This window comes from Falco rusticolus, chromosome 6 (genome assembly GCF_015220075.1).
Source record: "Falco rusticolus isolate bFalRus1 chromosome 6, bFalRus1.pri, whole genome shotgun sequence".
In the NCBI taxonomy this organism is placed as follows: domain Eukaryota; kingdom Metazoa; phylum Chordata; class Aves; order Falconiformes; family Falconidae; genus Falco; species Falco rusticolus.
The window spans coordinates 72801771-72823759 of NC_051192.1; the positions used below are offsets into that span (position 1 = coordinate 72801771).

Genomic DNA, 21989 nt, shown 5'->3' on the forward strand with positions numbered 1-21989 from the left:
GAGATCCCTACAGAAGTATCAGCTCCTTGTCTGGGGCTGATCAGTCATACAATGTGTGTGGTCTTCACAGTCTGAAAACCACCACTAGCTCCTTAGCGTGGAAGCTGGGGAAGCTCAGTCAACCAACATGAGGGACTCCAACATGGCATCAGGAATTCTAATGGGTTAATGTATGCTGAAGTCAGCCTCTCTGTCTTCCTCTGTGCAGCCTTCTCCAAGGAATGCTATAGCAGACTAAAGGTGAGACCGCAGTTTAAGTTGTTGGACAGTAAGACTGATGCCTGTTCTAGTAAAACGACATTTTCTTCCACAACTAATTCAGCTGCACCCAGTGCTTTCCATCTCAACTGCATAACCAGCATCCACATAGAGAGTGAAAAGATCTTTTCAGATATGAGTGACTTTCAGTATTGTTCCCACTCACACCTTGTCATCTAGACCTGCACTTGTTTCTCCTGGATGTGATGATATACAAAGGGAGGGAGCAGTCGGAAAGTGCCCTTCAGTCCAAGTCTCCCATGTCTCTGCCACATACCAGAATGCCTGCTGAATGTTTTGGCTATCCCGAACATGGTGGCAGTAACAATGTACTAAATGATCTGTTGCACATGACAGTTTAAGTAGATGACTGCTCCTCTCTCACGCTTCCAAAGATTTTCCTCTGATGTCAGTACCTATGCTTTCCAGAAAAAGTTGCTCCGGTTACTGTTACAACTATTATAGCATCTTCCCTCCCATTTTACCTATTTAATAGGGATTAAGTTAGGCTATAGTCAGACTTCCCTCCCTCCCCCCCACCCCCCCACCCCCCCAATAACCATCCCAGAAAGATTTAGCTGAAGTGGAGCAGGTTCAGCAGTGGAGCTAAATAACAACCCATGCATGTGTCCAAACACAAACACATCCAGTAGGCAAGCAGTGGTACTTGCCTACGTGGGGCCCAGGTTTTTTTTTCATCTTCCTTCTAAATACATGTCCTAACTATTGGGTAATGTGGGACACCCAGGCAATGAACCGCAAAGCTCCTGCCTATGGCTTTTTTCTCATTTGAGACCTAAACTGCACTGTGCTTCACAAACGCACAGCAACACTTAAACAGAAGATCCTGCTGAAGCTTAAGTTTTCAGCTACTTCAGAAACACCAGGAAGGTGGTGGATTCTGTGCATACCCTTGAGAAGTCTAGCCCCTCTCTTAACTTCATCTTTGCCTCTCATCTTTTCAATCAGATTTTGCTGCACTTTTAATCTCCTTATGCAACAGCAAGATAGAAAGCCCCAAGCAGCACAGTTCAACTTCTTAGAAGAGTCTGGCATTTCATACAGACACAGATCTCTTGAAACTCCTTAACTGCACAAAAGTAGATTGCACTAACTCTTGCTTTCCTGAAATTATTATTCACTGGGAGCTTGCCTGAGCCAGGGCATGGACCTCAATACTGTATCATCATCATCATTATTATTATTATTATTAGTTCTAACCTGCAGTTGGAGTTCATAGATTTGATTCCTCTTGCAGATCTCAGTAACAATCAAAAAAGTATCAGAACTCATTAGTAAGCATGCAGAGAGAAAATGACCTGATTGTATCAGAGAAGAAAAGTCTGTTTTCATCTTTTTAACTGTTGTTAATGGTTTTCATCTTTTTGGGAAAGCAACAGCTCTGTTAATTCTGAGGCTACTTATTTTGCAAAAGAAGATACTTGGAAGTTTTCTAAAGGAAGTCACACATTTCCAACAGGGTACATGTTTTACAATGATACGATTTGCTACTTAGAACTAGGAAATCACTTTAACTTTCCTCAAGTGTATATAAGTGTTATCCTTATGCACTGTTTTAGCTGTTCATATTGATTTAAAATGTACTACAAGGATGTGCAGAATTTTGAATTCTAATTTATTTTTTTCATAATCCATAGTACCTTTTGCATTTTATATTAATATACACAAGATATGCTTCCTACTTACAATACACAGTATATGCTCATAGCAGTTTTCTAACATGAGATATTCCTGGAGGTATGTCTTATAACAGAAATGAAGAATTGTGCATCCTTCTCAAGCTGAATAGGTTTACATCTCCATCACTCACCATGACTCAATATTAGATTTAAAGTCTAGGCCAAAAATAATTTGTACAGTTAATGCTGTTAAATAAAACCTGCACTTTTTATTCAGACATAACTACTATTTTGAATCTCTATTAATTCTATTTTCATAAATCCCTGAGTGAAACAATACTTTATTCTATTTTAGTATGTAGGATGTAAGGAAGTTCAGGGATTCTGCTCCCCAGTATTCATTGACCAAAGCTACTCAGCCTAAGGAAAAGCAGATTGCCACGATGTATGGTAAACTACCCCTAGAAAAAAGCTCCTGGCATTTATTACATCATCTGGATTACACAGGTGCATATCCATCTTCTCTCATATTTGGAAAACAAGAGCTGCATTCTCCATTCAAATGCTTTTAAGTTATTTACAGCTAGATCTGGAGACTTAATATTTATCATCACCAAGTATAAAGCCAAATGTCCTTTTTCTTCAGGAGCACCAAAGATTAACAGATTAGAATGTTTTCCACATGTCCATTTTACTGTCAAGAGAATATTAAAGAAGTTTTCCAGCTTCCGCAGCTCAGCCAGATGTCAATGGATCCCACAGTGAAGCAAAATTGGCAGAGTAGCCTTCTCATGACCCCGTCATTGTTTTATCAAGGATCAGTTTAAAAGTATAAAGGGCCATTTCTTGCTGAGATCTGTAATGTTTTTCAGCCCTTTTCCCCTGCAATTACACAAAAGTGCTGACTTTGTTGAACTACTGATATGCAGTAGTATTTCTTATGACTTCTCTCACACTGCGCTGTAATTGCTGTTTGTGTTGGCACAAGAAAAGTACCACATCTTGTTTCCACTGTACATTTCCGGACTCTGGTTTCAGTAACATCAGCGTAAGATATTGTACTGGGCATATGTTTTGTTGTGTAAACATTAACTGGTAATTTACCCTGTCAATCTCCACAGGATGGCCTCTAATTACCAGAGGTTGAGGGGCTTCAGATGGACATTTTATAAAATATTTACAGTAGTTAGACTGCTTCTCTTTTTTCTTTCACTGGTATCTGCATTCTGAAAATCATTCCAAGGGGAAAAAAATACAACATCAAAAATCATAAAACAAAACAGAACAACAAAACCGAATGTATTAATTCTTGCACACCTCATTCTCTAGAGGAAATAACACTAGGTTCCCAATTAGCTAAGCAAAAGTTAAGGCAATATTGCAGTAGACATTAAAGTATAATATGGCATTAGATATATCTGAATTATTCCCTTTACATCTTTTGTAACAACAAAAAAAAATAGTGTATTATTTCTATCAGTACTTTTTTTCTTAAAATTCATTTTCACTAAATATCCTCTGAACTTGCGAACACCTATGCACATACTTAATTTCATTCAAGACTCAGACAAATGTATCTAACAAATGGGACCATGAAAGTCTTGTTGGAAAATACAGCATCTACTGCAAAGATTCAGAACCAAGGAGCAACCTCCTTTAAGGGCTCTGGAATATATGTTTTCATTCACCTATATAATTTCAAGGAAGTAGAACTTTACGTTTTGTGCTAAAATACAGCATCTTGAGTAGAATTCCAGGATTGGATTAAATAGTTAATAATTAATGTGACAAAAGAAGATGCAATCAAATAGGGCATCTTTTTGGACACCACAGGCAGAGTGAATCTTTATTTCAATTAAAGTTCCCACCACAATTTTCATCATTATGCGGGAAACAAAAAAAAGAAAAAAAAAAAGTGTGACAGTTTCTCAGCTTCTACTATTCTAACTGGATCAGTTTAGTAATATTAATCGCATTACAGTACCTTATCATATTACACTACCTCCAAAAGAATCTTCCCTCCCAGTATGTTGACTAATTAAGTGGTAGCATTAAGCTGGTGAGACACAAAACGTAACGTCTTGCAATTTTTTCCCCCTTCTTTTGATTGAGGTTCCTTCTTCAAAAAAGACAGTTGCAAATTGCTCATCCAACATATCTGCTAGCAGTAAAGCCAGAAGACTTATTTTGTTTCAAAAGGCATTCAATTTAGCATCTTGTCTTTTGCTACAGACGCACATTACATTGCCTTGCTAAGTCTACTTTTACTCTGTTCACTCAGTTTATTCTTTAGAGGAAAAGATACTACATCAAATTAAAAATTCTTACCTATTTTTGCAACTCTTAGCGCAAGCAAAATCTAACTGTTGTAACACAGATCAGAGAAAAAATATTTCTTTCTATAATTGTTTATTTTATGCATTTGAAAGAACTCTGTATTAAGCAAATCACATCATTTGCCTCTGACAACCTGTCACCATACAACACTTGCACTAAGCAACAATGGAGAAAAAAGTTAAATAAACAGGAAAATACTTAAGCTGGCAAAAATTATGGAGTGTATAAAACTATCATTCATTTATCTTTAAAAATGATCAAAAGGTTTTTATTTCTGAAAGCCTGGCTGTTTCAATTTGTACTGTAATATTTCAAAAGAAAAGAAAGATAAATGACAAATTATTTGACTCAGCAGACTGGTTCAGTGTTGCTTCTGCACAGCACAGAAAGAAAAGAAGATGATTGTCATACTTTAAGGACTGCATCAGCTTTGGTTTCTGTCTTAACTGAAGAGTCATCTTTGACTTATTCCGCTTACAGAAACAGTCGCTCGTTCTCGTACAGCTACAAAGGTCCACCCAACACACAGAGTAAGTTCAGGAACTTCAGACTGATCACAGTATCTCTGGATTTTCTGCAGTTTAATTTACCTTAGGAAACACCCTGAGAGCTTGTTTAAAGCCACCTGATGCCATCTCAGCGATAGGAAGTCACTCTCCCTCCCTCATTGTTTGCTGGATGATAACAAAATTGGTTCCAAGGAGCCATAAACATGCAAGAATGGCCAGAGGTTTAGTTCCACCCCCTCAGCACAGCTGTCTGTAGGGCTGCCCAAAAAGGAAGGAAGCACCATCTGTAAACACTGTGCTTCCCTACTGGAGGCACTGGGATTTGTGATTTCCCAGGCCTGTTCCTGCAATGGCAAACTCCTCTGATCCTTGCTTGGTTCCATGCAGTGCCCTCTTTTTCAGGCAGCAACTAGAATAGAGAGACCCAAAACCAGCAAAAGGTAATGAAAAGAAACAATAATTTCCAAGTGGAAAGCACTGTAGTGATCCTATCCTCATTTTACACTTGCTGTTAAACTTTAAGAAAAATACTTCAGGCTAAAAAGGGAGGGGGAGTGATTTCCATCAAGTAGAAAAATACACATGTCTAAAAGCCATTTATATTCTTCTAGCTGATGTACACAGAGTCACAGCCTGATTAAAGTGCAATATGATTACAAGGAGGATTTCTAAAAACAAGTCAAACAACTCTTACAGAAATAATTCATTTTCAAAACATCACGAAAATCAAATGAGGAATTAAATCCTGAATAAAAACCTGGGTTTAAAGGTACTTAAAATAACTGTATCCTCACCAAACTTTTGAAATTTTTCTTGCACAACTTTTAAAATTATGTTGAAATATCTTGGTTTTTCTGTCACTGTGCCACACACCACATTTTTAGTGTGCAGCACGTAAGCTTAAAACAGAAAGAAAGCAAAACGAGTAAGACTGTATCACAGTCAATCAAGAAGGAGACCAGCTGCAAACACAAAGTTAAGACACACAGCCACTGACATACTCCTAAGTTGTAGATTAGAAAGTATTTAAAACTATATATGCTAGAATTATCGTTGTAAGTACATATTAATCACAGGAATGAATAGGCGGTCTAATGAATATTATTAACTTAGTATTAATCTAGAACATGTTTTAGATTACTTTTAAAAATACAGATACTGATTTTTATGGTGCATTTAAATTAGAAATTTAATTTAAATTGGCACGTTAGCCATACCAGTTACAGACTGGCCAACATTTTCCATATTCAGATCCTACAGTAAACTGCTTAGTTTTGCCAGTCTTTTACTAATCAAGCTGATATCCTGTGGGATGGATGTCTGCCCTGAACTACAGTGCTCTGGAAAAAAACTAAAACAGTTCAGCTTTTCAGAACAACTTACATGCACACTTAAATGTGTCATGCTAGTAAGCAGTGCTGCATACCTCAAGCATGCCCCCACGCCGTGAATCAAAAGCATATAACGTGGGGAGTCCCACCTTAGCTGTAGAGATGGGTGTAGTGTAGAGATGTTTAAGGAAGACCTGCAACAGCTCTGCAGTGAGATCACCAGGGATGCCAGCAGCACACTCAGCTGAGCAGAACCTCTGAAATCTCAGGTCTGAAGACATCCTCGAATGGCTGCAAAAATCTCTCTTTTGTGCTGTTAATACACAGGAACTTGTGCTCTTTTGTGGACACATACATATATATCTGACCAATGAACTAAATGGTGTCAGGTCTGGAACTCAACTGTCTACCGTGCGTAATTCTTGCCACAGTCCCTGCCACAGCTTTGGCCTGGGCCAGGTAGTGCTCCACCAAACAACTTCTGGCACCATCTGGGAACCAGCACCATTTAGGGGTTGCTCATACTTGGCAGTCTGGAAGTGTTGACCATATTTTGGAGGGTAACAATTTAATATTATGGATTCAAGCTTTTTGTATCGATTGGTCTTAGTGCCACAGAGGCCAGGAGGTACTGAGACTGGGAACACTTTAAAGGGGTGATATAGCAACTATAGGAGTGCAAAGTCTATTCAGACATTCAGTCTCACATCTAAAATTAGTATGATGGCTGATGAGATAGAAATTGAATAAATGCATGCTGTGGGAGGAGTGTTGAGAAGGGATAGTGGGATGGGCTTGCAAGGATGGAACACTTCTGAGATGAGCCAGTTCTGTAGAACACTTATCTGTGGAAATCACATTTCATTTGTTGTGAAAGTTAGAAGGTGTGTAACAGACAAGCGCGACACCGTAAACCCAAAAGGGACAGGTAACAGCTGTTCTCTAGCTTGTCTTGCGGTGAATGAGAGAGTGCCTATGTGATGCTGCTGCAGCTGTTTTTTGTGAGGCACAAAAACAACCTTCAGGCCAATGAAAACTCTCCATTTTCCAGTCATCTTGATAATCTAGACTCTGATATTCAAGAATTGAATGAAAAACTGTTGTTAAATAACAGTAATCAGTTAAATTTCTGATTGCTACAGGCAGTCATCTCATCAAACCTACAGCCAGCCATGCAGTGCCCTAGAAACTACCCCTCCCCGAAACACTACCTCTCTTATGCATGCAATCCAGTTGAGGCACAATAGAAATATGCATGGGGAATGTGACACCAGTGTGCCCTGACCATATTTTTTATGCATGCTACAGATCAGTGACTTCAGTTTTCTAGTGTTCTATTTTCACAACTCCTAAAAGTACTAAATATTTATTTTAAATTGGGCTTAGCATTTTGAAAACTATTTTATACTAATTTGTTCTATAAACACCTGAAAACCCTTTTTGAAAAGCCTTCTTACATTTCCAGCATTTGGAAGTAATTTGTTTCTAGTCCAAAAAAATGAATGTCTGTCTCTAACAGAAAGAGCTGGATTACTGCCCAGTCCACTTCAGAACTGGATGATGCTGACTTTTAGCCATTTAAATAGTCAAGTTAAACAAGACACGGTTGGGATGATAAAAGGAGGTCTGTAAAAAGACTATTGCTCTGGCCATGTGGACTTAGAACTATCAAACAATGACTAGAAAAATAGTGAGAGAGAGAAAAAAATTAACATAAGTGCCAGGCAAAATATTAGGATTAGGTGAACGTAGGAGCACAGTATCTGTTCACATCATTCTCCCTTCTTGCCAGTGAGCTGCCAGCAGGATACTGACACTGCTTAAGCCCTGATGGAGGCAAAGAATGGCAAAAAGGCATGACAGAGGAGAACAAAGGAGAGGGGAGATAGACACTAATAGTTTGTATGGGGTACTATCCTCAAATGAGCCTATAATCTGCAGGTTTTGTATCTAAATTATATTCTGTGCTGTCTTGCGGGAGGCTTGTTTGCAAGCACAGCTTTGCAAACCTCTTATTAGCTGGCAAAAGGTGAAATAAAAAAGAACTGTCTTCTCATATTCTATCAATACTAACAACTTTCCCTTTTACAAACTATAGTTCCAGATATGACAACTAAAGAATGATGCAGCAGAACAGATCTGATGAGGACCAAAGAATCATTTAAAGTAAATTCTCTGAATCTGTTTATTTTTGCATGGGAAGAAGGCATTCATAGGAGGAGAAAAATGCATCGTAGTGAAAGCAATACTAGAATCCCTTTTAGGTACTTGTCAACCAAACCAATGTGGCCTTAATTCTTCAAGATTTAATGAAACAGGAAATGATCAATGAAGTTGCAACTGGAATGTACCACTGACACTGCAGAATGAAATGAAGAATGAAGAACGAACACCACTGACATGATGGGAAACTCAGAAAAGAAAGCATTTAAGATGTGATCAGGAAAGCTACAATAAAACAGCATTCTAAGAGAAAAGTAGAAATATGCAAGGAGGATGCAAGCACAGAAAACCAGAAAAGAGCATAGAATATTTGGGCCATATTCATTCTTTCTATAATTCTATGGCTTCAATGCTATTAGTATAGAATATCTTTGGCTTTAAGATAGAAAACTAAAACCACTTCAGATTTTATTTCTGTAGTTGCTGCAGTGAGTTCTCCAGTCATATTCCATTTAGGCCTAGGGTGATAAATCTATATGAATTTACTGAGATATAAAGACAGATGCATAGATTTGCATGAGAAATTCAAGGTTTAAAAATGTTTTAAAAGACAGCTGAGGTTTGACTGTAAGCCAAAGAGAAGTTGTGTCTACTGCTCCAAGTCAGCTCTAGTGAGGGAATTTGGAGATGAGAATAATCTATAACTGATGAAGGATCTCTTTGTCTGATTAGTATCCTGAAACAGACTTAGACTTGAGGTTTATTGGTTCAGTAACTAGGGTTGAAAGCTTCTGAAATTCAATCATCATGTTAGAGGCAGCTAGAACAATGTAGATTTCTATTATTTGTTAATCCTTTAAAATATACTAAGTTTCATGTAAGATATAAACCAAAAAACACAAAAACGTACAGGATACCTATTGATATACGTAGGTAAATAGTTCCTTTGCCTCAGGAACTCTGGCTGCTTTCCAGCGTACGGTAACAAATACATTCCCTTCCTTATCCTAAAAAGTTTAAAAAAATCAAAATCTTGTACCAAAGTCTAGTGTTTAAACTTTTTTTTTTCCCTAGTAATAGCATAATAGCTGTAATAATAGCAATGAGGAGTTTACTTGTGAACTATCAGGCTATCAAGGTTTTCTGAAGCATAGGGAGAAAGGTCAAAAATTTACAGCTCCTCAGAAATTGCATACTATGCACATCCCACAAAAAGCAGCAGAAAGCAATAAAAATAGGGTTGCTAACTTCTTTTGTACTGATCTGAGAAAAGAACAGGAGTGGTACTGCCTGTTCATTTGCTTGCTTTCTTATTTTGCTGAAATTACAGGCAACAACATAAAACCAGAACCTATAAAAAGACACAAAAGAAAGAAAAAACCCAAACAGAATGTACTGGAAAACATCTGTCAGATTTTCAGTACGAATGCTTATGTTTTCATTTTCTTCCCATATGTAGGTCTGATTTATTCATTTGAGCAGTATGTTTTTTCACTTACAAAAGTAACTAGCCAACTGCTCATAGTAGCAATATTATTTGATAAAACGCGAGTGTTTTTCTACTTTCCTAAAGCACACACCCTCTTTTTAAGCTTTCTTCACAGAAGAAAGTTGCTGCCTTTTCACAATTCACCTGCCATTTTCCCCCTAATTTATCTGCTTTCAAATACAGTCTGACTCACCTCTGTCTTGTTAGCTTTCAATCTTAAACGATTCTGCTTACTCTTTTCTAATACGCTCCTTCAGCTCAAACATCTGTTTTTTTTTAATTGCTAGCTTTACCTAAGTGCTATGTTGTTTCTATGAGGAAAAGAGAATAAAAGGAAACAGAACTAAAATAGCAAACATGTTTTCTAAAGAATTTTGTGTTATTGCTAACAGCTCTTTTAGTTTGACTGTATTCAAAAACATTGTTTACACTTTCAAACCCAGAAAATACTCGGTAAGTGACTATGATGAATTAGTTCCTAGAGAAATCCAAAAGTAGAAAGCTGTAGGAAGACCCTTATTTAAAGGGTCCCATTCTTACAATGGGAATCTAAAATTTGGAAAGTTTTATTTCTACAAGTTAGAAAAACTGCCCCTAACATAAGTGTTATGGTATTGCAAGTTATTCATTTAAGCAGGAAAACCTGGGACCTACAGGCCAATACTTCCACAACCCTGCTGATGGGTGCTTTCCAGCTTGAAGAAATTCCGTTTCATAACTCCACTTGTTTCCTGCCATTTAGCCAACTTTCCACCTATTACATGCCTCCACGCCTTAATATTAACTTCCAGTGCAGAACACTGTAAATTGTTTTCTGAAAAATCAAAGCATATGATGGCCACTGTATATCCTTTGTCTTCTTTGGCAGTGACTGCCTCAAAGAATTCCAGAGAAATACTGAAGCATGACCAGCCCTTCCTGAATCCCGTACAGCTATTCTATCAAGCTGTGTTTTCTAATGTTTCCCTATCTGAACCTTGAAATTAGTTTCTAGAGATCTCTGTTAAGTCTTCTGCAGTTTCTTAGCATACCTTTGCAAACAGCAGAGGAAAGTAAACTTATGAGGTCTGCTGAAACCTTTCGATTTCTACGTGTTTCTTCAAATAGGAATGCAAAAGTATTAACATTTTTTCAAGATTTCAAAATATGTGCATGCTTCATACAGCAAGTCTTTCCTACCCTCACATCATGCTACATCAATTCTTCAGAGTGCCAGGCTGTGCTGGGGAAAGGAAACGGAGTGTTACAGAACTCAGATAATTTGATCAGGCATGTATGTATCTTGATCACTTGCCCACTCATATACCTTGGATTTTTTAATCTCAAAATTACCAAACTTAAAATCTATTCAGTTTCTAAACTTTGATTTCAGGAATAAATTTTACATCTAGACTTCATAAAAATGATTTGTACTTGTCTGATGCTCTTCCTCTGTAGACCTTTTTTAGTGTTTCACAACCTAAAAGTGATGAGTCTTATTCCTTGTTTTACAAATAAAAAACTGAAGAAAAGCGATGTGCAGAGTGACATGTCAAATCAGGAAAAGACAAACCAAGATGTTACTGTTCATATAGTACTTCTTATTGGCTTAAAAAACCCTGTCTGCAATACGGTGCTGAAATTTTAACTGACTTAAGTGTCATGACTATTTTTTTCTGTTAAAAATTAGTTTAGATGTAAATAATTTCATTGCCAGGCAGTGGGTACCCTGGCACACTGCTGATAATAATAAAAAAATCCTACTGGCATTTCATGTATTATTCAAGCAAGAGCTTTGGCAGTCGCTACACACAAGTTCATTTCCTCAATTACTATGTATCTCCCCCAAATCAGTATTTTTTTTAGTTTTGTAGCAACAGACAAGTATGGCTAGACTGCCTTCCTCAGCTAGAAAGTTCACGTTCACTGTTACATGAAAATTCCTGGCTCAAGTGTAGCCCAATGAGTACATGCAAGGCTTCACACTTTTTCGTAGTTGCTTATCTATCTTCTCTACCTTATACAGAAGTGTCAATTTATTCTACTACACTACAGCTCTGAATGATTGTGCTTCGCAGGTAATTAAAAAGAGAATTTTTTACATATAAAGAATGATAAGGTGTCTCTTTTTTTTTTTCTTTCTTTCTTAATATCATCTTGAACGTTCAATTTCAGGTTCCTATTGAGTTAGACAAAGAGTTGAGAGATGTAGATGCATAAGCAAATTTATGATCCTACCAGTGGTCATTAGGAAGAAGTTGTTGAATTGCCAATGATGAACGTAATGCGCAGCAGCAACGGTAGATAAAGCTGGGAGACAGGACAGAAGACTTTAAATCCTTATTCAAAGCCTGTGTATACACTTTGTTCTCTGTTTTACAGGGAGAAAGTGCAGGAATTCAGATGCTGGTCAAACCTAGCCTTTAGGCAGATAAAAAGCAGTCCTGAATTTTGAACCTCCAAAATGGTGACCATTCATACCGGCACATAAATAAATGTGCGTACCTGAATTTATGATGCTTTGAGTTAACCCTGCTTTTTTTGTTTCCTTTTAAAGATTTTGTTTTGTTTCCCAGCATGCTGTGGATTTTTTGATTGCTGTTTCATACTTAGAAAATCAGGGACCCAAGAGTTTTTAGTTTTACTGTTTAATTTTTGCTTATGTCATGTCCTTTTTGTTCTCTTCTAGTACAGCATTTTGCAGCAAAGCTCATCTAGTTTTAAAATCTCTCTTTGTATTTCTGGCCCTGTCCAAGCAACCATAAAAAAGATCACAGCCCAGCTATGGTTTTGCACTAGAATTATGGAAAACGGGGGATTTCAACATAAATCCAGGAGAAACCTGCTGGTTTTAACTTTGTATCTCTTTGGAAATGAACTCCAAAGAAGAAATCAGCACATAAAGTTCATGAAAACTAAACCCAAGGAAGTGTGCTTATGAGTTTTTACAACATAAAGTTTCATAAAATTGTACTTCTAATAAATTATCCTGTCACTTCCTTTTAAATCAAGAGATTAAACTGTGACTGTATACATGTTTGTATGTATAACTCAGCAAAAAGGTAAAAAATCACCAACAGGAACCCTAGAATAATTTATATGTGAGTAGTATACAGGTTATGTATATTAGCTTTCCTCTCGCTCGACCTCCCAGTATTGCTATCCACACCTTCATGCCATTTTACCATTATACTTTATCATCACTTCTCTATGCAACTGTAACTTGTATGGCTTCTAGCTGCACCTACTAGCTATTTGCTGGGATAAGCTTCCATGAGCCCTTCATCCTTGTAGACGTCTATTAAAATAAGCTGGACAAATCAAAGGTGAAAGAACTGGCTGCAGCGTATGAATGGTAAGTGAATTTTCTATACAGATTCGGTATTTATTTGGAAATTCATCATAACAGGTATATTCTTTTAGGTCAGTTAGTCACAGAAATACAGGTCCAAAAACTTCAGAGAGGAATGGCAATGAAAGTAGTCTGGCACCTAAGAGATGTGTAAGTTCTGTCAGACACAGACATCGATTCTTCGGACTGATTCCTGGAGTCTTTTTTTGGCCCAGCAGAGCTCCCAGTACAGAACTGTTAGGGCTTTGTGCACACCCAGACACCAAGAAGTGCTTTCTGGATTTAACTGACTAGCACTATCTTGCTTCTCTGCAAGACAAAGCCTCCAGCTGAGGTCCAAGACCAGAGCATAAGACCTGCTAACTCACAGCTGCTCCATCTCCCAGCTCAGCACCCCCTCCACTACCTGCCAGCCAGACATCCTTAAAGCTCAGGATAGCGGTGGCCAGTCCCTCTAAAGACTCGACTGTCTCCAGCAGCAGCAAGCACAGCCTGCTCCATAAAGGCAGGCCAAGAGTCACAGCTAGGCAGGCAGCGGCAGCAACCTCACCAAAAAAGAGTCGGGAGTGGAGGCTGCGATTCAACATCAGGATCGGGTCTGCAGATAGCACCCAGGATTGGTCACACATCTGCCTAAGAGCTTGAGGTTTAAAGCCATCACCAAGTGAAGGAGGAGGAGACCTCCGCTGAGGTTCCTTAGCAGCAGGCAGCTCCTGGGCATGAAATCTTAGCAGCGAGCTGGCCTCCATCCGCCAGCTGAAAGGGGTCTCGACAGCCTGTCGCTACAGGCAAGCTCAACTGCCACAAATGGCAAATCCTGTATTTGAAAACAAAGGACTAGCTAGGAGCTGGTTTTGGGGGGGAAATTAATCTCCCTTAAGGCTTCACATGTAAGCTCACATGAATCATGGAGGCAGGAATTTTAAACATAGTCTTTTTTTCAGTTGCTTAACTTCAGCTCTAGCATTTCAGGCTGCTGGCTGTTGCGAACTCGTATTCCTGTAACACAATGATCCTTCTGAATTAATAAAACACGAACTTCAGCATCTATGTTCGAACTCCTCTCCTGGTTCTGGCTCTTAAAGCTTTGCCACATCAACATTGCTTGCCTTTGTGTGAACTACATAAGTAAACTGGATGCACAAAAATATGCAGGTTGGTTAGTCTCTCCAGCATGCACCAAAAAGGCCAGAATCTATTTAGTTGTGATGAAGGGAAGCGGTCAGTAGCCAGCCACTTCTATTAGGATCTTTTTTTTTAAAAAAAAAAAAAAAAAGTTTATTTAATCTTTAAAATTCAAGGATCTTAAAGACATTAACAAAATATTATGAAATATGTTAAAGTCTCTGTAAGGGGATATATTACACTGTAATGAAATCCTGTATTCACAAATTGGGAATTTGCAGTCTGAACCTTGAACATTTAAGTAGAGGGTTGCTACATTTTGTTTCTGGTACTAAAGTGTGGATTTTATTTCAAAATTCTTGTTTTCTAGAAAAAGAAATCACTAATAAAATGTAATTTAATTTGGCAAATCATCAGTTTCACTCATCATATAGTGTCCAATAAGGTGGAAATAATTACAAAAGGTCATAAAAATTCTTGCTCCCGGTAAGTCATTAGTTTTATGCTTGTTTTCTCTAAGTTAGGACTTGATCCCAGTAGTGTAGGGATCTGTTTATATCAATGAGTTACAACAGCAATTTGAATTTGATAAAGTTCTATGGGATTACCATGTGATTGTTTCATTCATTGAGGTATCACTGCCAGCCAAAACTCCTCTTTGCATATTCTTTCTTATGTTCGGATATGTGCTATGAAAACAGACAAAGCTATTTCTGGCAACTACACAGGCTATGCAAGAAAAGAGTTCTGTATCACTTCCCTTTAAAAAATTCCCTTTTCGTACCCGCTCTGCACACACTACAGGCAGGAGCCAATTGTCAAGGTAACTCAAATCTCCTCAGATCAATGGTCTACCTTACTGGGGCCTCTCCAGCACAGAAGTTTCCTGACCCATCCTTTTACCCTTCCTTGGAGGTCTGTAACAATTTCCTATAAATGTTTTACTACTTCTTTTAGTTACATCTTGTGTTTGTCACATTAGCTAACCCTCATATGTAATTTTACTCAAAATACCATAACCTTTAACTGGATTGCCACATCACTTCTGATCTTCTGCATTTGTCTCCTTGGTAGATGGTATACTCTGATATTCTTATATTAAACCATTTAACCAAGAGTGAGTCATGTTTCTGCTTTAACTGTTTACTGTTTTGTTCTGAAGCATCACTTCACGTTCCTCAAATTTTCACACAGATGCTCTTCATGAAAGAAAGTGAAATTCCTTTCTCTAAGCAATGCTTTCTATCTATAGTATTCACTTTAACAACTTAAAAAATTACTTATCCTTTAAAAGTTGGCTGATCTCTCTCCCATCTTTCACTACCTACCCTTCTGCTAAAACAACACACATAAAACTGAATACTAAAATTACACGACTACTTCCCTGCTAATTTCTTATACAGATACAGCCTGTCAGTTGTAGATTACTTTGGATCAGCCCCAAACAAAAGAAAATATTCTGGGTAGTATAATCCTGCATGGAACAATGTGATCTGTAGAAAAAATTACTTACTGAATCACCAGCACCTCTTTCCACTCCTAGGAGATCTCCCATCGAAGCAACGCCTGAATTAGTGCAGAGTGATTTGTGGCTTTCCAGCTGTCATTCATTAATTCTTAGGAAATACAATATACAATACAACAGTGTACAGTGTGGGGTTGTAGGCTGTGATGTTTTAGGAAGAGTGTAATCTTGCCTGCTGAATGACTTCTTTTCGAACAATAACCATAGCTCATTATTTCTATAACCCCTCAAACACATTTCACTCCTGATGAAATACCGAGTCGGTCGCGCAGACCCATAAGGGAGGAAGGGTACAGAACTGTGTCTGTGGAGAGTCTGGTCTAGGAAACCAGCGGCTGAGCTGGACAAGGGGTTTCACCCCAGTACTTCGCCGTTTGTGTATCTTTTGCAGAGAGGAAGGCACAGAGAAGCCTTACCGCAGGGGCTAGAAGGCTAGAACTGAGGCACTCTGATCCACTGCCTTTGGCACTTTGCCAGCCAGCTGACCCGTGAAAGTTGTCCTGTTTTAGGAGTATTGTTTAGCTACAATTCACTGCTAGCTGCCTTGTTTCTTTGACCAGAGACAGGAGAGGATGCTGTGAGGTGTGCCCCATTGGAGGATCCAAGAGCCTGGGGACCTACCTTTAGAGCCAGCCAAGGAGCTGCTTGTGCAAAGCCAGTCAGAGAGACTGTGTAATGCCTGCTTCATCAAGGACTTTTGGCAAAATCTATGACAAGTACAGCCCAGCCAACAACACTGCACCTTTAGACATGCACTGTAGCAGAACCTGAGCACATAAGGAAGTTTTCTGGTGGGCCTCAGGCACCCCTGGCTTCCCAGAAATCTGAGAAGGCTGCACAGGGGCTTTTTTTTAGGTCTATTGCTCTCCTGAATTTACATATTAATTAGCCTGAACTGCACACTAGGTACCTAAGAGCTTCTTTCCCCCTTAACTCTCACACAGTTGATTTAAGAAGTAAAACAACAGGAGTAGGAGGTAAACATGAGACAAGAATCACAACAAATACTGGGGTTAACAAAGCATAGCCATCCTTCAGTGTTTAGTAGGCACCAGGACAGCAATTATTTTAAGGAAGGATTTGAAAAACAATGCTTCAAGTATTTTTATGGCGAACTCCTCCCATGCTCAAGGGTTTTCCTGCTTTTAGCTATTACATCTGCAACTGAAGCTAACTGTGAAATTAGTGATTTATTTATCCCATGGTACATACACACACATTTGCAACACTAGAAGTAAGTGTGAAAAAGTTAGAACCTTTTTTAACCAGATTTTGTCATTCAGTATTTAATCAAATACCTGCGGATTCCCATGTTGAAACTTTCCCTGTTCCTTCTTGTGGCTTATATCACTAACACTGTTAACACACTGCTGTTATTCCTAAACAACCTCATAGGAGCTCTGCCAAAATAACAAGTTGGACAAAGGAAAGCTGACCTTACAAACGGCTGCCTGAACTGCATGGAAGCAGAAGATGCCATTAAGTGTAAAACAGAACAATAAAGCCCTACGATTTGTAAACAGCTTTTGATTCCATAACATTTATTAAAAATAGTCTCCTTTGGAATGCATCTAAACAGTAAGATATTTTTCAAGATTCTATCTTTACAAATAGTACATCAGAACTTGTAGCCTGTTTCTTGTATTGTGTCCTATTCATAAAAATATATGAACACAAAGGGAAAAATATATCTTATTGAAATTAACTATTTTTGATTATTTAGCCACAGATTTGAGAGAAGATTAAATAGGATATAAAGATATTGCTGATCTTATTTGGAAGGTATAACTGATAAACAAAAGGCATACTTAAGACATGTTTGCAGTGATAAAGTTATCTAGACCACTCTGTGTATGCAATTATCAATAATTTTGCTTTATCTATCTTCAATCAAGATGTAATTATGCATTATTCTGTTTTATATTTAGACAACTCAGTAAAGTAGAAATTTTATTTTAGTGAATATCAAACATAGATGTTCCTAAGAAAAGTGGAATCAGAGACATCATAAAAAAATATTTTTATGTCCCTCATCCAAAATCAATGGAATATAATAATCATCACTGGGTTTTTAGTAATTTCATATGGAATTGAAGGTAATAAATAGATAAGGATTGACATTTCCTGGCAAAAGCAACAGCAGTAATACTTGTAGACAATCTGATGCATAACCAATACTTTCTGGAACTTTAGTGAGTGCCTTTTTCCTCTTCTAATGATTCTTTAAGGGTGGGATTTTAAAACACTGTGCACTTGAATTAAACTAAAGACCATTAGTAACATTTCTGTAAAACGAGATCCTGTGTTACCTGTATGGCTGTGAGGATATTGGCTAACGCCTGGCCATACGTGTCATGACAGTGAACAGCAAGAGCACTCAGAGGAATTTCTTTCATAACAGCTTCCAACATTCTTCTCATACTTCCAGGAGTCCCCACACCAATGGTATCCCCCAGAGAGATTTCATAACAGCCCATACTGTACAGTCGCTTAGATACCTGATTAGAAACAGAGAAACATGAAAAGGTCAAGATAAAAGAATATAAATTAGGGCCAAGAACATGCATTAAAAAGGACGTACTTCTGTACAGGTTTCAGGATTTGACCCCCCAAGGCAGATCTATGTATCAGAAACCCTCTATTTATTCTTCAAAACTGTCACCCAAGAAGAAAGTCCCATAGATCCTCTTATTTTAAATTTATAGTTCTGCTTCTGTACGTAGAATAACCAAGCAAGCCAAATCCATCAAAAACTTGGGTTTTGACTCTCCCACAGAATCCAAGTAAGCAAGATTTTACACTATGAATTAAGTTTCTGTCAAGCCCTTTCCCAACATTTCCCCCTCTCTGGGGGTTTCCCAGCTGTTTGGTTTTCTCTGTGTACTTTTCAGCTTACAAGTTGTGCAGGGTAAAGACCTGCCCTTCTGTTTGCTTATTAGATGGAGCCAAGCACAGGGCTGAACTAAGACAATAAATAATTAACAAGAAGCCTGATTTTGCTTTCTCTTGGCACTGAAAACATGAATGGAAAATGAAGTTTAGCATGCTGTAGTTAATATTAATTTTGCTTGCTTTCCATGAAATCAAACATTAAAATACTAACAAAGCAAAACTGTAACTTAATTAACATTCTATTCTTTAAGTTTTAATATTTTTCTTAATACCAAACAAAACCATACACCAATATTTCTTACTTATGTAAGTAGAGCTCTAAACATTTCTGGAATTACATCTTTGAATTCTTTGTATAAGTAAGAGATTTGAGGTCTGGCTCCATGTTTTTATGGAGAGAGACACACACTTGGAAGCACAAAATCATATTTGCACCAAAAATCTTTAGAAATTGAATGTAGGATCATTCCATCCTAGTTTTGCTGAATTTATTTTCAGTTTCTCAGTATGTTTGTCCCTTTTAGGATTCCTCCCTGTGTATCAGTGATCCCAGCATGCCACTCCACTGGAAGAGAATCCAATCCGTGTCTGGAAATTAACTGTTCAGAAATGAAAAAATATGACCCTTTTCCAAGACATCTTCAGTTGCACTCCACTCTGCTGTTAAAGCAATTCCAGGACTTCATCAGTGGGATTGCTGTGAATATGTCTGAGGACGCTGACAAAGTGCTGCACCAGCAGTCTCCAAAGTGCTGGATTAATATTGCTGTTCACTTAATTCAAAGAACAGCTGAAAAAGAACTTCAAGTAGTCTGAACAGTCCTGCTTAAAGCTTGAAAGTGCTATGACTATTGCAAATGTAGTAAAACTCTCTGTACTTCAAAGTCAAAGAGCCCCTGGTTTGTATCAACATAAATTCAATATACTCTTTAAGAAAGGGACATTCACCAGACTGCAAAAAGGGATTCTCACAGCATATTTTTATATCATCAACACATGGCAGGTGTTTTAACTGGACTACTGTTGTAAGAAAAAAAATCATCGTCTGCAGTTAGTGGTGGATTACCCCTAGTTAATCCCCAAACCTCAGGTTTTGTGTAAAATCAGGGTAAAGGAAGCAGACTGCATCTTTTTCTCATGTTCTTTTAAATTCATGATTCAAAGGTTTTCTAGATCAGCATTTTAGTGGCGACAAAGAGATTATATAAGCTGCTAGAAATCATACTCCGTTCACTTCCTTTGCTTGCTCAGTCCTTAGGTCTTTCAGCTTTCTGAAAATAAAAGTTCTGAAAGGTGACAGAAGAGAGGGGGAAACTCTGCTAACAAGCTGAGCATCATCACTGACTTGTCATGATCTAACCTTAAATCGACCTTTAAACAGAGGTCTCTATTTAATTTCAAGAAGAATGTGCATGCTTGGAAGTTGGGTGGGAGTTTTTGTACTAAATTTTCTATCCCACCACAGTAGGAGGCAGCCCATTAGTTACAGTTTTGTAAGTTTTTAATGTGGATTTTTGGGAGGAGGGTGGGGGAGAAGAGAACATGCTATTTTGTCAGGATGTGATTACGAGCTTGCAGCTTTGTTGGTGGAACAGGGCTCTGTTCTGCACCACCGAGCCATTTTACTATGCATGAGTCTCCTGCTACTCCCCTTGGGAACAGTGCCCTGACACCAAGCGTGGACCAAAATGGGAGCTGACAACCCAGCACTGCAACCCCATAGGCAAATGAACAATCCTGCTGTTGAAAATAATACCTAAAACTATGCTCTTAATTGAATACAAAAGGTCCAGTTACAGATTATTTTAAGCAAATAACAACAGAAAACCACACTTCGGTCCCTGTGCTGTAAGGGAAATAATCCATCAATATTCAAACACAAGTAGGTATGTTTTCTGTAGCCTGATCAGCCTGTATGCTGGATAATATTTAAATGAATTCACTGCTCTAGGTTAAAAGGAAGCTAAAGGGAGAAAGAACCAGGCAGAAAGATAAAAACTGCCAAGTGCATGACTGGAGGACAACAGATAACACAACTGCCTTCAAGGATGTTATACAGTGCTTCCAACAACTTTCAAGCCTTATTTGCCTAACGTTGAAATTCACAAACCACAGGATGATAAATGGTTAAGCAGTGATTCCATTTCAAGAAGCAGCAGAGTGATAAAAGGACTATTCAGACTATTTTAGGAGATGAGAATTCTTTGCTGTTTTGCTGGGTTTGTTTTTTTTAAATAAAGAACCATATGGATATACCTGATGAATTCTACAAGTCCGAAGGCATCTGTAGTTTGCATTCACTAGATAACTAGGTGTAAAATAGTTATGGATCTAGTATGCCAGAAACATATATGGTCTGGTTAATAATCCATCTCTCCTAATTGCTTTTGCTTCGGTAAAAAAAATCTTTGCTTAAGAAAAAAATATAAATCGTCACCATCATTGACTGCGGAGAAACAGTTTAAGTCTTCCAATCATAGCTGCTGATTGCAACGCGCAGTCAGGGGGTCAAAATGGTCCCATCCCAAGAAAGATGATGACCATGACCAGGGTGGCAGCTCTCTGAAAGGGTTTAGCAACAGCCAGTAATTTTGATAATTCTGATTCAGCAAAGGATAAGTGCATGTGTTTATGTAAAATCCATTAACAGCTCATTAGATTCTTCTATATAAACATCAGTGCATGCTGAATCAGGACCTGAATTAATAACTTCATTGAGGTAGCTTTTATTCTTAAACACATACACAGTGGCGTATTCAAGAATACACTTACTAGGACAAAGACAGAAAATAAAAGAGCTGTGTGAGTAAATGTTCGCAGGTTTGGAACACTAAATAGCACTCCCACCAGCAAACAGAAAAGAAGTCCTCCTGCACAAGGAGAGTAGTTTTAAAAAACGAGCAACACATGGAGAGTGGAGAGAAGCCTGTTAGGGAACATGATACTGCAGTAAGCAATCTACCAACAGCACAGCTGAATCTGTCATCGCTGCTCTAACTAAAAGCTGTGTCACTTCTAACTTCCACTTCATATTAAAACAAATTAATTTAGAAATACTGAGTTACCTTCCAATTTAGCTATTTTTTTCAGAGTGTGAGTCTATGTGGCTGCTGTGGGAGAAGTATTATCACAAGTTCCACCTGGAACATATACCAGAAGATCATGCAGGAGAACAGGACGTGAAAGCCACACACACATCAGACAAACGTTGACTAGCTTCTAGTGCTACAAAGAAAAAAAAAGTGGAGATTCTGCTAGATCACCAAAAATTGGTGATTAAGTGTAAGAGAGAAGGCAAGTCTTTCTCTGGGAGGAAGGCCAGCATGTTCTACCTTGTGCCTCTTGAATTCTCTCTGCACTTTCTTCCCTACTGTCTATTTAAGCTTCGA

At 38.1% G+C, this 21989-nt stretch overlaps 1 protein-coding gene across 1 annotated transcript in view; it reads right to left on the minus strand.

Moving 5' to 3' along the window:
• The window catches only part of HMGCLL1 (3-hydroxymethyl-3-methylglutaryl-CoA lyase like 1), an 87973-nt gene that overhangs the window by 18210 nt on the left and 47774 nt on the right, over nucleotides 1–21989 (minus strand). Inside the window, exon 7 of the mRNA XM_037392498.1 lies at nucleotides 18018–18206. Within this exon, the coding sequence (XP_037248395.1) occupies nucleotides 18018–18206 (189 nt within the window). The remainder of the gene's footprint in view (nucleotides 1–18017; nucleotides 18207–21989) is intronic.